The sequence below is a fragment of the Somniosus microcephalus genome, chromosome 11, assembly GCF_052327205.1.
Source record: "Somniosus microcephalus isolate GS21.2 chromosome 11, FLI_Smic_1.0, whole genome shotgun sequence".
NCBI classification, from domain to species: Eukaryota; Metazoa; Chordata; class Chondrichthyes; order Squaliformes; family Somniosidae; genus Somniosus; species Somniosus microcephalus.
The window spans coordinates 68,081,405-68,098,248 of record NC_140997.1 but is presented as its reverse complement, the minus strand read 5'-3'; the positions used below and the strand labels follow the sequence as shown (position 1 = coordinate 68,098,248).

Below are 16,844 nucleotides of genomic sequence, written 5' to 3'. Positions count from 1 at the left end.
CAAGCAAAACTATTACATCACCACACAAAATTATTACATCAACTGCATGAATGCAGTTTACTGCAAATATATGGGATTAAACTTCCCACAAATAGAACGCTTAAATGGATCGGGATTCAGTACATTGGTTGTATAACTGTGGCAATTTACCTCCAACAGCAACTGCAGGTGTGACAATGACAAGCAACAGTTGTTGGTTCTACATCACAGTATAGCGGACTGTACTCATGACAGAAACAGTCTTGCTTTCCAAGGTTATAGGTTTCACAGTAAGCCAGTAATGCAGCAGGTTAGTGCATCATCTGCTACTCCACAGATAAAAATTCACACCACAATTCGACATCCAGCAAGTTCCCAATCTCAGTCAGGGTAAAAACACCAAGCTGTGGTTAGGAAAACCAGGGGACTCGTCACCTCTGCAAATGTTCAGATTCTCTGTCCCAGTCATAGTCACCACCATGGGCCGCAGTCATACTACCCCTACCTCACTAGAATGGTCTCAGTCCTTTCACTTCTTCAAATAGTGCCACAAGTACCACCAAGCTTCGTTGCTTAACTAAACTTCTCGTGCGGTAAATTCCTCTAAACTCCACACACTCCTTTAAATCAAAAGCGTTTGTCGGAACTGGTTCCAGCTAGATTTTCTGTTCCAATCCTATTCAGGCCCACCCTCCAACCTGGAGGAGTTCCTTTCTTTTCTGGATCGCTCATTCTATAGCTTGCCATAAGTATCTATTATCCCATTGATCCTACAACAATCCAGATTATGTTTCTTCCCACCCTCCTTTCTGCACACATTCCAGTATTTTCTTTATTTCTCTATCTCCATTGTATTTGCACTAAATTACTCTACTTTACACATCAGAATTTCTAAAATATTTTATTCCACCAAGGTTTTCCCTCATGTTAGCCACAAAACCCTAAACCATGTCCACCCCATTTCCCACAACTCTGCTCTTACCCTTTCTCTCAAAAAAATTTAATTTAATTTTCCATCCACACTAGCTTCCACCAGATCACCTGCCACCTTTTTTTTAAATACAATCCAGTCAAGTGCATCTTCCTACCTTTTGCAAAGACATTATTCCTTTTGCATCCATCTTCAATCTTCCATTACCCTCATTCCCAGCATCTCCTCCCCAGGAACTGTCTCATGAAACGGTGGCAGATATAATATTTATCCAAATGTTTTATGCCACACTTAATTGGTGCCCCAAACACACTTTTTGTACGAGACAACAATGTACATGTACTTCCCACAATCTAACACAATATATTTGCTGCTCATTGTGTGGTAAACTATTTTGGGGAAACCGCCTGCAAATTAGGTAACCACTTTGTTGAACATCTTCATTCTGTTCACTAGCATAATTCTGATCTTCGTGTGGTTTGCCACTTCAAGTTTGCCCTCCCAACCCACCTTTGATCTTCAGTTTCACTCTAGAACTTTAGCACATAATCCAGGCCGATACTTCAGTCTTCTTCTTAGGCAGTCCCTCGGAACCAAAGATGATTTGCTTCCACGTTAAAAATTAGTTCTCAGGTGACTGACGAGTCCAACGCGGGACCTACAGTCTCTGTCACAGGTGGGGTAGACGGTGGTTCAAGGGGCGGGTGGGTGGGGTGTTTGGGTTGACATGCGCTCCTTCCGCTGTTTGCGCTTGGCCTCCGCTTGCACCCGGCAAAGAGACTCGAGGTATTTGGCGCCTTCCCGGATGCTTCTCCTCCACTTTGTACGGTCTTGGGCCAAGGATTCCCAGGTGTTGATGGGGATGTTGCACTTTTTCCAAGGAGGCTTTGAGGGTGTCCTTGAAGCGTTTCCTCTGCCCACCTGGGGCTCTCTTGCCGTGTCGGAGCTCCGAGTAGAGCGCTTGTTTTGGGAGTCTCGTATCGGGCATGCGGACAATGTGACCCGTCCATTGGAGCTGATCGAGCGTGGCCAAAGCTTCGATGCTGGGGATGTTGGCCTGAGCGAGAACACTGACGTTGGTGCGCCTATCCCGCCAATTGATTTGCAGGATCCTGCGCAGGCAGCGTTGGTGGTACCTCTCCAGTGCTTTGAGGTGCCTGCTGTACATGGTCCATGTCTCGGAGGCATACAGGAGGGCGGGTATTACTACTGCTCTGTAGACCATGAGCTTGGTGCCGGGTTTGAGGTCCTGGTCTTCAAACACTCTCTTGCTCAGGCGACCGAAGGCTACACTGGCACACTGAAGGCGATGTTGGACTTCGTCATCGACGTCTGCCCTTGTTGACAGTAGGCTCCCGAGGTATGGAAAGTGGTCCACGTTGTCAAAGGCCTTGTCATGGATTTTGATCATCAGGGGGCAATACTGTGTGGCAGGGGCAGGTTGGTAGAGGACCTTTGTCTTACAGATGTTTAATGTAAGGCCCATGCTCTCGTACGCTTCGGTGAAGGTGTTAACGATGGTTTGGAGTTCGGCCGCCGAGTGTGCGCAGACGCAAGCGTCGTCTGCATACTGTAATTCAATGACAGAGGATGGGACGACCTTGGAGCTGGACTGGAGGCGACGGAGGTTGAACAGTTTCCCGTTTGTTCTGTAATGTAGCTCCACTCCAGCGGGGAGCTTACTGAGGGCGAGATGGAGCATTGCCACAAGGAAGATCGAGAAGAGCGTTGGTGCGATGACACAGCCTTGCTTGACCCCGGTCCGTACATGAATTGGGTCTGTGGTGGAGCTTCAGTGCAGTACTTAGGGAGCACTACATTGTCTAAATCGCTATCTTTTGGATGAGACATTGAACTGAGGCCACGTCTGCCTGTTCAGATGTACGCAAAAGATTCCATAGCATTTTCTTGAAGAGTGGGGAATTCTTCTGATGCCCTGGTCAAAATTCACACCTCAATTAATAGCACCACAATAGATTAGCTCGTCATTCATGTCACCACTGTTTGTGGGACCCTGCTGTGCACAAACTAGCTGCTTTGGAATGTCCCGAGGTCGTGAAAGGCACTACAGAAATGCAAGTTCATTATTTTGTAAAGGTATCGGTTCACAGCCTTTTAAACACATTGGGGTGGAAATTGCGGTCGGAGGCTTGCCGTGGCGAACACCTTTGAACTGCAAGAAAAGTACACACCTATCTGATTGCTCCGGACCTTCGAACACTCGCGCTCCTGGGCCTGCAGGCTGTGTAAAGGCCCACGCATCCCAGGGGCGCATGCGGTTCACAAGTGTCCCTGGGATCAAGTAGGCCAGGCCAACCAATCACAAAGGAGATTCCCATTATGTTTATGGGGATTCCATTTACGCACGGAATCCCAATAAGCATAATAGGAAAAAGTAAAGAAAGACTTGCATTTATATAGCGCCTTTCACAACCACCGGACGTCTCAAAGCGCTTTACAGCCAATGTAGTCAATGTTGTAATGTGGGAAATGCGGCAGCCAATTTGCGCACAGCAAGCTCCCACAAACAGCAATGTGATAATGACCAGATAATCTATTTTTGTTATGTTGGTTGAGGGATAAATATTGGCCAGGACACCGGGGATAACTCCCCTGCTCTTCTTCGAAATAGTGCCATGGGATCTTTTTTGTCCTCCTGAAAGAGCAGACGTCTCATCCGAAAGATGGCACCTCTGACAGTGCAGCGCTCCCTCAGTACTGCACTGGAGTGTCAGCCTAGCTTTATGTGTTCAAGTCTCTGGAGTGGGATTTGAACCCACAACCTTCTGACTCACATAAAAATTACCTAAATAAAAATAAATATATGTTCAAAATTAACTAAAATACAATTTAATTAAACATTTAAAACAAATTTAATTTTTTGAAAAATAAATTTAAACATTTTAAAGGGGCCAAAAATAACCTAAACTAATTTTAAAGGTTTTTGAATGTTTAAATAATATTTAAAAATTTTATTGAAGTAGCCCAACCCTGCACCAGCGAATGTCCATTTCCTGCAGATTCCTACGATCTGTCAAGCAGAATCTTGACAGATTGCAAGTTCCAGGTTTTCGTGCATGTGCATTGCATGCAGAAACCCGAAACTTGTGGGACACTTATGATTGCATACGTGGTCGTAGGCCCCCGGAAATTCCGGGCCAATTGCTTCTCCTTTGTACTCTGATTTAACATATTTGTCCTCCACCTTTGCTGGTTGTTCTCCCCATTTTAGCCAGACTGAAAATGGGTCTTGCCTGCATTCCTTTCTCAGTTGTGCTGAATGATCCCTACATCAACTAATTTATTAATTAATTACCCTAAACATTAACCTATTTGTTTCTCTTTTCAAATGTTGGTAGGCCTGCAACGTATTTAGAATCATAGAATCACAGAATGATACAGCACAGGAGGCCACCATTTGGCCCATCGTGCCTGTGCCAGCTCTTTGGTAGAGCTATCCATTAGTCCCACTCCCTGCTCTGTCCCCATAGTCGTGCAATTTTTTTTCCCCTCCAAGTATTTATCCAATTCCCTTTTGAAAGTTACTATTGCAATTTCAAGCATTTAAAAAAAAAATTGTTTGATTTTCAGTGTTTATAGTTTTTATTTTTCATCTTTTTCAGCAAATGTTTTTGGGTGATGTTTGAGGACCGAAGAAAATAAGTGAAATTTTTCAATTTTTTGTGAATTTATCAACCTCATCAATTTTAGGCTCTCTTGTCGGACTTGGGTGCCAGTGTTGACATAAAGCACTCAAGTCAGGTACAATTCAGCTGCATGAAAAGTGAAGCTTCCTTTACTTTGCACCATTTAGAGAAGCAGCCTTCTAATGCCATGTTGCCCGATACATTAACCAATAGCTACATGTGGCTAATTGGGAACTCAGATGTGGCTAATCGCATTTCTGACAACCTTGTTGGGTATGTGATCTCGATGCTGATTCACATGGTGTAAGCAGATGCACTTCAACCCTTTTGTGCGTTAGTAGGTAAAATGGTAAGATGCAATTCAGAGTGTGCAAATTTTTTTTTTGATCATTGTGAGTGCTTTACTTCCTTGGTTACCGAATGGTGGTAGATGTTTGTTAAATAAATATACACGTGGAGTACATTTACCTAGATTGTCTGTGTAAGAGCGTTTTCTACTAAAAATCAGTGCATGTGGCTGAAAAAATGTCGCCATAGCCACATCTGTGGCCAGTCATCAATTTCTATTGGACGGTAATGCTCCAATACACCATGGTAAACTTTTCCATCACTACAAAGTGTTCAGTACCCTTACATTATCAATGGTTGGAACTAGAAGCAGGAAATGTAAAAAAAAATTGCAGATGTATTCTATTTCAAAAAAAATTGTTAAGATTCTACAAAAATGGTGCTGTGGTTATTTAATGTACAGGTAATTTTTTTTTTAGTTTTATGATTTATGATTATGGACCCTCTACATGAGCAGGCCTAAGCTACGACTGTCCAGAATATACAACTGCAACAGCAGGAAGATCACAGGCCCCTGGATTGGCCTTTGCACTGTTTTGGAGCAGTGCATGATTTCAGCCACTAGATGGACCAGGGAAGTCTGAAGAACTACAATAGAGAACTGTGCTGTCAATTTATAATGAAAAAGTGGCCACATCCCCAGCATCGAAGCTTTGGCCACGCTCGATCAGCTCCAATGGACGGGTCATATTGTCCGCATGCCCGATACGGGACTCCCAAAACAAGCGCTCTACTCAGAGCTCCGACACGGCGAGAGAGCCCCAGGTGGGCAGAGGAAACGCTTCAAGGACACCCTCAAAGCCTCCTTTAAAAAGTGCAACATCCCCACTGACACCTGGGAATCCCTGGCCCAAGACCGCACAAAGTGGAGGAGAAGCATCCGGGAAGGCGCCGAACACCTCGAGTCTCTTCGCCGGGAGCAAGCAGAGGCCAAGCACAAACAGCGGAAGGAATGCACGTCAACCCAAGCACCACACCCACCCGCCCCACCTGTGACGGAGACTGTAGGTCCCGCATTGGACTCATCAGTCACCCGAGAACTCATTTTTAGTGTGGAAGCAAGTCATCCTCGGTTCCGAGGGCCTGCCTAAGAAGAAGAATGAAAGTGGGACCACAGCTATAACTCAGTTAGCTTGTTCAGCAATAAATGATGTTGAAGTCTAAACATAAAAGGAAAGCCTGTCTAAGAACAAGATGATTCCCAAATGGGCTCAGTTAGTAAAGAAAATGCATAGCCAGCCCATACAAATGACAAGACTCAAAAATTAATTCTCAGACCCTGCTGGTTAGTTCATCTCAGCCAGGGTGGCAGAGAGACACTACAATTGGCCGCACTCGAGTGAAAAAACATTGGCCAAGGATTCCACTTAAGACTCTGCGTGAGGACAGGAGCAGACTCGTTGTAATGCCCCTCACATTTCAATAATCTGCCAACACACCATCAAGGATCACACATGGAGAATGGTCACTTGGAGGAAATGCCCATGAAACTGCACCTCAGTAAGGAGTCAATGCCCTCAGGAAAACAGGTGAAAATACTGGCCAAAACAGAACAAAAAGAGAAGAGAAAAGAACCATATGGGAACTGTTTCTTTACAAGATAAACATAATTAAAGCCAAAGAATAAATCAAATTAAAGTCAGAAATATTTAAATAATTTATTGTATACTAGCTGAAGTGCCCGGCGGTGCCGAGGCTTTTGAGAGGGCATGTTGTTGTTGGAAGAGAGAGAGAGAGAGCGAGCGAGCGACCTGGGGGGGGGGGGGGGGGAAGGGAGGGCGGGAGAGGGGGGGAAGGGAAGAAGGGAAGGGAGGGGGGGGAGGGAGGGGCGCGGGAAGGGCAGGGGCCCCCCCCCCCCGAGGGTCGCGCCCCCCCCCCCCCCCCCCCGAGGGTCGCGCCCCCACCCCCGGAGGTGAAGACCGCCGATTGCGGCTGTGCGAGACGGCCGGCGGGTCCGGTTGCCAGGGTAACGCTTGACGCTCAGCAAGCCCCGCCCCCCGGCCGAGCCAGAGAGAGACGCCGCGTCTCAGCTCCTGCTGCGCGCGCACCCTAGCGGCGCTGGGCTGAGGCTCGGCCCTCCAGCCTTCGAGTGGGGCCGGGAGGTGCCTAGCTCGGGCGTGGGTGCGAAGGAGAAGCCGAGGCTTCGAGGCCTACCTGGAAAAACGGGGAAAGGTAGGAAAATTAATGAGATTAGATAAGTTAATTCGTTTCTAAATCATTTTTTTTTAAAAACAAGATGTGTTTTAAAAGCAACGTTTTTTTTAAAGATGCAGAAAGCGGGAAAAAGAAAGGAAAAGTTTGGAATCAAGATGGTGGCGACTCACCTCGGTTCAGAACGATAAGGCCCGGCCACACACGCACCGATTGGCCCGGCGGCACACGCCAGCAACCCGGCGTACGATTGGTCGAGCTCGAGGTCACTCTGTCGCTAATGAGCGGATAATGAGATGCTAATGAGCGGAATGTTGAAGGTTTTTGGGATACCGCGGGCGCGATTTTAGCCTGGCCGAAACGTAAATACGCTTAAAACCGTCTCGGAAGCGTAAGCTTTCTTTGGAGGTAACACGCGCGTAGGTACGCCCTGTAACTTTCGAGCGCATACCCGACAGACGCACACGCGATGACAGACAGATAGACAGAATGACAGACAGAATGACAGATCGACCGATTTATATATATATAGATTAAGATTATTTGAGTGCATCAAACATGGAAGCAGCACCACACAGTATGATCAAGCCCCACAAAGTGGAAGGAAGCAGATCTCATCCACGTACTTTGCCTTCTACTGTTTCATTTCATCCTTCCCTCCCACCCCCCCCCCCCCCATTTTAAGTTCTTGTTTGTCTAGGAACACAGGAACAGGAGTAGGTCATTCAGCCCCTCAAGCCTGTCCTGCCATTCAGTGAGATCATGGCTGATCTGTATCTTAATTCCACCTACCCGCTTGGATCGGTAACCCTTAATACTCTTCCCTAACAAAAATCTAGCAATCACAGTTTTGAAATTTTCAATGGACTTCGTCTCAACAGCTTTCTGAGAGAGAGTGTTCCAGATTTCCACTGTGTGTGAAAAAGTGTTTCCCACCATCACCCCTGAATGACCTAGCTCCAATTTTAAGGTTATGCCTTCTTGTTCTGGACTCTCCCACCTGCAGAAATAGTTTCTCTCTATCTAAGAGCACCTCAATTCGATCACCCCTTAATCTTCTATACTCGAGGGAATACTAGACTAGTCTGTGCAACCTGTCCTCATAATTTAACCCTTTTAGCTCCAGTATCATTCTGGTGAATCTGTGCTGCAACCCCTCCAAGGCCAATGTATCCTTCCTGGGGTGTGGTGCCCAGAACTGAACGCAGTGCTCTAAATGGGGGCTAACCAAAAGGTCTACATAACTATAAAGTGCCTTCCACCCCTGTGTATTCCAGCCCCTTGAGATAAAGGCCAACATTCTCTTAGCCTTTCAAATTATTTTTCGTACCTGTGCACTGGCTTTTAGTGATTTGTACCTGGACCCTTAAATCTCTCTGCTCCCCACAGTTCCTAGCTTCTCACCATTTAGAAAATACTCTGATCTCAAAGGCTCCTTCCTCTTTGAACTCTTTGTTTGATTCTACTACAAGGTTGTGGATTTTGATAGGGCCCACCACCTCCAATACAGGACTTTGTTTGTCTGTTCTGCAAGTACGTTCTGAATTGATTGTTGTAAACCACTGATTTAGACTATCTGCCCACTTCTATTCTTTAGTAAATGTGTTTCTCATCCCCCTCTAAAATTTGTCCATGGGATATGCCCCCTCTTTAGCACCTTTTAACTTATAGCCATTTTTGACAATTATTTAGGTGCTGTTTCTGGTATCCCTTAGCTGGTTTGTTTTCTATTCTTTCAGGTGACTATAAGCACATAACAAACAAGAAGTAAGGTAATGTCTGAACACAGTTCTGTGAACATTTAATTAAACTAAAAACTTATATTAAAGTACGACGACTCCTCTGGCTCATCTGGTTAACAATGGGCAGATGAGCCATAAAGACCGAGAGACCACATCTGGAGTACTGTGGCTGTTTTAATCTTCCTATTTCAAAAAGGATATTCAGTTATTGGAGCGGCTACAGTTGATCCCATAACTTAAGGGATTGATGTACGAGGAAAAATATGTTTATTTTCTCTTTTGAACAGAGAAGACTTAGAGGGAATATAACAGAAGTGTTTAGAATAATGAAAGGGTGGAAAAAATGGATTCCAAGTAGGTTTTTCTGGTATGTGCAGAACTTAAGCACAAGGGATCATATTTACAAATTAAGGACAGTAAAAGAAAAATCGGAAACTCAGGAGAAACTCATAGGGAGGAAGGAGAAACTCTCTCATGGGGAGGAAGGAGAAACTCTCTCATGGGGAGGAAGGAGAAACTCTCTCATGGGGAGGAAGGAGAAACTCTCTCATGGGGAGGAAGGAGAAACTCTCTCATGGGGAGGAAGGAGAAACTCTCTCATGGGGAGGAAGGAGAAACTCTCTCATGGGGAGGAAGGAGAAACTCTCTCATGGGGAGGAAGGAGAAACTCTCTCATGGGGAGGAGGCAATCAATCAAGGCGATCACTTTGGTTGATATGTAGATGGTATGTCCTTAGCGCGATGGGCTAAACCTAAGAAATAGGAGGAATAGGCCATTCGGCCCTTTGAGCCTGCTTCACCATTCAATAAGATCATGGCTGATCTTCCACCTCAACTCCACCTTCCTGCACTATCCCCTTAGTATCCAAAAATCTATCGATCTCTGTCTTGAATATACGCAACAGCTCTCTGGGGTAGAGAATGCCAAAGATTCATAACCCTTTGAGTGAAGAAATTTATCCTCATCTCAATCCTAAATGGCCAATCCCTTATCCTGAGACTGTGGCCCCTAGGCTCCCCAACCAGGGGAAACATCCTCCCAGCGTCTACCCTGTCAAGCCCCTTAAGAATTTTATATGTTTCAATGAGATCACCTCTCATTCTTCTCAACTCAAGGGAATATAGGACTAGTCTACTTAATCTCTCCTCATAGGACAATCCCCCCCCATCCCAGGAACCAGCCTAGTGAACCTTTGTTGCCCTCCCTCTAAGGCCAAAACTGTACACAGTACTCCAGGTGTGGTCTCACCAAAACCCTATACAGATTTGTGTGGTAGGGCTCTCTCTCGCTCTCCCCTACGCCCAGAGGCAGTGTGCTGTGCCTTCACAGTAGCAGAGAGTTCCCTGCATTTTTGAAAAGGACTGCATCAGCTAGCTTTAAATAGCCAAGCTAGAAGTGTGAACTGGTATTCATGGAGTTAGTAGGTTTAATCTTTATTATTTTTCAATAAGCTAAAAACATAGGAATCTGATCTGTTCTCACTTTACAAACTACATCCTGTTCATAAGAGGGCTTTCAATAACCTTACATAAAGAACAAGCCTGCATTTATATAGCGTCTTTCACAACCTCAGGACATAAGAACATAAGAAATAGGAGCAGGAGTAGGCCAATTGGCCCCTCGAGCCTGCTCCGCCATTCAATAAGATCATGGCTGATCTGATCCTAACCGCCAATCCACTATGACAGGACTATCTCCTGAATCTAACAGAATTAGACACACGAAACAGGAGCAGGCTACACGGCCCCTGGGCCCGCTCCGCTACCCACAGGGCCATGACCGATCCGCACCTAAACTCATGTCCAAATTCCTTCCCGCTCCCCGTAACCCTTAATTCCCTTTACTTCTAGGAAACTGTCTATTTCTGTTTTAAATTTATGTAATGATGTAGCTTCGACAGCTTTTTGGGGCAGCATATTCCATGGACCTACCACCCTCTGAGTGAAGTAGTTCCTCCTCATCTCAGTTTTGAAAGAGCAGCCCCTTATTCTAAGACTATGCCCCCTAGTTCTAGTTTCACCCATCATCTGGAACATCCTCCCCGCATCCACCCGATCCAACCCCTTCACAATCTTATATGTTTCAATAAGATCGCCTCTCATTCTTCTGAACTCCAATGAGTAGAGTCCCAATCTACTCAACCTCTCCTCATATGTCCATCCCCTCATCCCCGGGATTAACCAAGTGAACCTTCTTTGTACTGACTCGAGAGCAAGTATGTCTTTTCTTAAGTATGGACACCAAAACTGTATGCAGTATTCCAGGTGCGGTCTCACCAATACCTTGTACAACTGAAGCAATACCTCCCTATTTTTATATTCTATCCCCCTAGCAATGAAAGCCAACATTCCATTGGCCTTCTTAATCACTTGCTGCACCTGCATACTAACCTTTTGAGTTTCGTGCACCAGGACCCCCAGATCCCTTTGTACTTCAGTACTTTCCAGTTTCTTGCCATTAAGATAATAACTTGCTCTACGATTTTTCCTGCCAAAGTGCATAACCTCACACTTTCCAGTATTGTATTCCATCTGCCAAGTCTCTGCCCACTTACTTAGCCTGTCTATGTCCCCTTGCAGGTTTTTTATGTCCTCCTCACTCACTACTTTCCCTCCCATCTTAGTATCATCTGCAAACTTTGATATGTTACACTCGGTCCCCTCCTCCAAATCGTTAATATAGATTGTAAAGGGTTGGGGACCCAGCACTGACCCCTGCGGAACACCACTGGTTACTGATTGCCAGTCTGAGAATGAACCATTTATCCCAACTCTCTGCCTTCTGTTAGATAGCCAATCCTCTATCCATGCCAGAATATTACCCCCAATCCCGTGATTTTTTATCTTAAGCAATAATCTTTTGTGTGGCACCTTGTCAAATGCCTTTTGGAAGTCTAAATACACTACGTCCACTGGTTCACCTTTATCCACCCTGGATGTTACTTCCTCAAAGAACTCCAGCAAATTTGTCAAACATGACTTCCCCTTCATAAAACCATGCTGACTTTGTCTTATTAAACTATGATTATCCAAATGTCCTGTTACTGTCTCCTTAATAATGGACTCCAAAATTTTACCTACCACAGATGTTAGGCTAACCGGACATCCCCAAGGCGCTTCACAGGAGCAATTAGCAAGCAAAATTTGATGCCAAGCCACACAAGGTCATATTTGGACAGGTGATAAAAAGATTGGTCAAAGAGGTAGGTTTTAAGGATCGTCTTAAAAAGAGGAGGGGTAGAGAGGCAGAGAGAGCACAAGGCTTTTCTATTACAATTCTCAGGCCATGCTACTATTTAATTAGTCAGTGGGCAGTAAAAGAAAATGCATTCCAGATCATAGATCCCCTTACAAGAGCAACCAGTGATGCTGAACCAAGAGAATATCTAGTGTAAAATCCCAAAATTGTGACACCCATCATTGAAAGGATGTCAGCAGCAAGATCCCTTCTAAATTCAAGCCATTAACAATTAGCTAAGCATTATTTTCCTTTCCTTCTATTTACACCGATTTAAAATTATTTTCCTTTTAAGTCATGAACACTGATATTATTGGAATCCTTCACTGGGAGAATAAATTCCTCCTTTTTGATGCCAAAGATTGAGGTACATTCCATTCGTCAAGGGGGCAGAGAGAATATAACCCAGACCTACGTTCCCTCTCTAAAGATAGCAAAGGAAACCCAATCATCATCTCTAAAACCGTTCTTGACGACGTCCTCAACAGTCAACACAGGCCCTCAATCATCAACGTTGGCATCGAAATTCCTGTCATTACATCAACACTGGAACTACGATAGAACTTCAAAAAAGCAGACTGGGAAACCTTCCAAAAGTCAGTTGACACCAACATCAGGTGGTTTCCGCCCACCACGGATGCCTTCAACAGATTTATAGGAACTATTAAAGCTGCTGCAAAACACAGTATTCCTTGGGGGTTTAGAAAGACATATATTCCTTGTTGGATAAAGAAAGCGAGGCTCTCCATCGGGAGTATTCGCTGAACAAGAACCCAGCCACAGCAATACTGGCGTCCTTGAACTCGGCGAGACGTGAAAGGTGGAGGAGTCTTGCGGAGAAGACTAACTTCACTCACTCCAGCAGGAAAGCATGGGCCCTGCTCCTTCCACTTGGCAGGGCAAACCCCGCCTATAAACACAGGACGACCATCAGAGCGGACGCCATTGCATCTCTCTTGATACAAACGTCAAAGACTTCGATGGACAAAGAATTTCAAAGCCAGGTGACGTGGCACCTTTCGACAAACTCGATGGCAGCACCAAGATAGTCAACTCTGTCCGATCCATTCACCTTGGACGAATTAAACACAGCCCTGTTGGCATCCAAAACTGGAAAAGCTGCTGTTCCAAGCAGTGTTTACCCAGAATTCTTAAAAGCACTGGAACCCAAAGCAAAGAGATGGCTGACCTCCTTCCTCTCCGAGGTTCTGGCAACTGGTAAAATTCCATTTATCTGTAGGGTGACTAAAATAATGGCCCTCCTGAAGCAGGGGAAGAATGCCTGTGAGGCCTCCAGCCACCACCCGATCCAAGAACATAAGAACGTAAGAATTAGGAGCAGGAGCAGGCCATACGAGCCCTCGAGCCTGCTCCGTCATTCAATAAGATCATGGCAGATCTTCGACTTCAACTTCACTTTCCCACCCTATCCTATTGTTCCCCTAGAGTCCAAAAATCTATCTCTCAGCCTTGAATATACTCAATGGCTCAGCATCCACAGCCCTCTGGGGCAGAGAATTCCAGATATTCATAACCCTCCGAGTGAAGAAATTCCTCCTCATCTCAGTCTTAAAAGGCCAACCCCTTCTCCTGAGACTATGCCCCCTAGTTCTAGACTCTCCAGCCAGGGGAAACAACCTCTCAGCATCTATCCTGTCAATCCCCATCAGAATCTTGTATGTTTCAATGAGATCACCTCTCATTCTTCTAAACTCCAGAGAGTATAGGCCCATTCTACTCAATCTCTCCTCATAGAACAACTCACCCATCCCTGGAATCAATCTAGTGAACCTTCGTTCTAAGGCAAATATATCCTTCCTTAGATAAGATCATCAAAACTGTGCACAGTGCTCCAGGTGTGGTCTTACCAAGGCCCTGTACAATTGTAACAAGACTTCCTTTCTCTTGTACGCCAACTCTTGCAATAAAGGCCAACATGTCATTTGTCTTCCTAGTTGCTTGCTGTACCTGCATGCTAACTCTGCGTTTCTTGTACTAGGACATCTAAATCTCTCTGAATACCAACATTTAATAGTTTTTCACCATTTAAAAAAGATTCGGTTTTCCTATTCTTCCTACCAAAGTGAATAACCTCACATTTCCCCACATTATACTCCATCTGCCACCTTATTGCCCACTCACTTAACCTGTCTATATCCCTTTGCAAGCTCTTTGTGTCCTCCTCACAGCTAACTTTCCCCTTACTTATCTCCTTACTTTGCACTTGCTATATAAAAAGTGCTGGAGAGGCTTATACTCCATAGACTAGCCCCCATCATCGAGCCAACCATCCCCAAGGAGCAAGCGGGCTTCCAGAACGGCCATAACTGCTGCGACCAAGTAGTAGCTTTAACAACGTACATCGAAGCAGGCTTCCAGCGCCAGCTCAAGACCGCTGTGGCAATCGTGGACTTGTCAACAGCGTATAACACAGCATGGAAGCATGAACTGCTTTGCAAGCTCTCCGCCATTTTACCTTGCAGAATAACAATCCATCTTCTCAACACCGTGCTTAGTAACTGACACGTCCGTGTATACACTGGCACCCAGAAGAGCAGATATAGGACACTGAACAACCGACTCCCACAGAGTTCTGTCCTGGCACCCATGTTATTCAACATTTACACCAGTGATCTGCCCGAAACAGAGTCCTGCAAGTTCATTTACGCTGATGGCATTGCCTTGGCCACACAAAACAAGAATCTGTCCACCACCAAGGAGACCATGACCAGTGATCTACAGAGGATGGGGGCTCACTTCTGCCGATGGCAACTTCTGCTAAACCCACAAAAGACCGTCACTTCAACATTCCACCTCAACACCCATCAAGCAAACCAAGCTTTGGAAGTCTCCTTTTGCGGCGCAAAGGTTAACTATGCCAAAAAAAACCTCCTACTTAGGAGTCACGCTTGATCGCACCCTGTCGCATAGACATCTCCAGAACCTTGGGAAGAAGCTAAAGAGAGTCAACCTGATCCACATGGCAAGCAGACTTGCAAACATTCTGTACAGCATTCACCCTGGTGTACGCTACAGCGCTCTGGCATGGCTAGCAAGTCCTCGTGTCAAATCCATTGATGTCCAGCTGAACTCTACGAGAATTATCACTTTTATTATAAGCTTTTATCAACACATGCTTGCAAACAGCACATCACCACACCTACGCTGTGAATATGCAGTCTCCAGAGAATACAACCACTACACCAGCAAAGATATGCCGATCCAGGCCAACTTGACCAACCTACCACCAACCCGTCTCAAATCTAGAAGGCCCTTCAACGATCTCCTTTCAGCCTTGATGGCCAGTGGTGAAATGCTTGGAAGAGCTGCGACATACCAAATTGATTTCCTTATAGAGGACCCCACAGTACAACCTGAAGAAACAAACCTTCCTTGCACACAGTGGACAACCATCAACCGCCTCAGAACAGGTCATGGTAGAGGCCACCTTCTCCATAGATGGAAGATTAAAGCATCTCATCATGCGACTGTGGAGCTCCTAATCAGACCCTGGAGCACATCACTGAGCACTACCCTCAGAGGAAATTCGCAGGTCGTCTACAAGACAACCATGCTGTTACACCGGAAGCTTTGGATCTGACTTATATATTGATATTTAATTTATTTTTTGCTACTACCATATGAAAGATTGGAATCCTGGCTTTGAGATGTTACCAAATCAACAGCATGAGAGCTGAACATATTCAAAATGCCTGTATGTTAACTAAATTACCCCAATATGGAAAATTAACCCTGGGATTCAGAGAATGGCTATAAAACTCTCACTTTTTATGACATCATCTGAACTCCTGAATTAAATGAATCCATATAATTTTGGGAAGATACAAAATCAGCAACAGACCTTTTGTAATGGTGTTGAAAATTCAAGGTTGACACCCCAAAATCAGAACACAGGAGCATTTGCACTTATCAATAAATTGCAACATTTGAAAAATAAAATATATTTAAATTATTTTCTTACAAAAGATTACGACTAAGACGCTATTTTGCCTTTCCTCTTTGCTAAATGATTGTGCACTTCTAGAATTTGTTGTTTTAAATTTTATTTTAAACGTTGCCTGACCACTGCAATGGAAACAAGAAAAAAAATTAAAGGAAGAAAATTGACCTGAGGATCTTATTGAACTGAAGCACATTAAAGCGATGGTTTGATAAAACCATGCAGAGGTCTGTACTTGTTCAGTTTGCAGTGCCTTCAGTGATTTTAAACCTTCAGTGATGTATTTTCAGAGGCCCGCACAGTTTAAGGGGGGGGGGGGCAGGGAAAGTAGATAATTTCACCCACGTGTTATTGCTCAGAATAAAAAAAATCAAGCCGTTAAAAAGTCTCGATCAGCTGTAAACGCTTCTTACCACTGCACGGCGGCCATCTTCCACGTCACGTGCCGCTGCACCACACCCACGACGGAAACGCTCGCACCGCGACGGTTGTCAGGGGCGCCATATTTGTGCGGGGCAGAGGTCGAAGCAACGCCCCGCCCCGCCCCGCCCCGCACCTCTGCGTCGGAACGTGCGTCGGACAACAGGGGCTGACGCTGGCTGCACTAACAAGGGTCAATCTTATGGTGGCGCTGAAGAGCGAACGTTTATATATTGAAAATACAGCCATCCCAGTATCGCTGGAGAATTCCCTCTGCCAAAACTATAGGCTTAATTTGCATTCTGAATTTGAGACTCATAATTATGCTGTTTTTTGATTTAAATCCGAATGAAATGCAGAGATTTCAAAAAGTGTTCGCAATGCAACAGCTTGAGTTTTGAATCAAATCTCAAGAATTTTTTTTATA

At 45.1% G+C, this 16,844-nt stretch overlaps 1 protein-coding gene across 4 annotated transcripts in view; it reads right to left on the bottom strand.

Annotated features, from left to right (window-relative positions):
- vps35l (VPS35 endosomal protein sorting factor like) overlaps positions 1-16,515 on the bottom strand; it is a 147,124-nt gene extending 130,609 nt beyond the window's left edge. For 3 of the 4 annotated variants that reach the window (XM_086000833.1, XM_086000834.1, XM_086000836.1), the window contains exon 1: positions 16,411-16,515. In XM_086000833.1, the coding sequence (XP_085856959.1) occupies positions 16,411-16,427 (17 nt within the window). In that variant the 5' untranslated portion in view covers positions 16,428-16,515. Of the gene's footprint in view, positions 1-16,342 lie in introns of all 4 variants that reach the window. The other variant, XM_086000835.1, reaches the window with a different exon arrangement.
- Between the last annotated feature and the right edge of the window lie 329 nt (positions 16,516-16,844).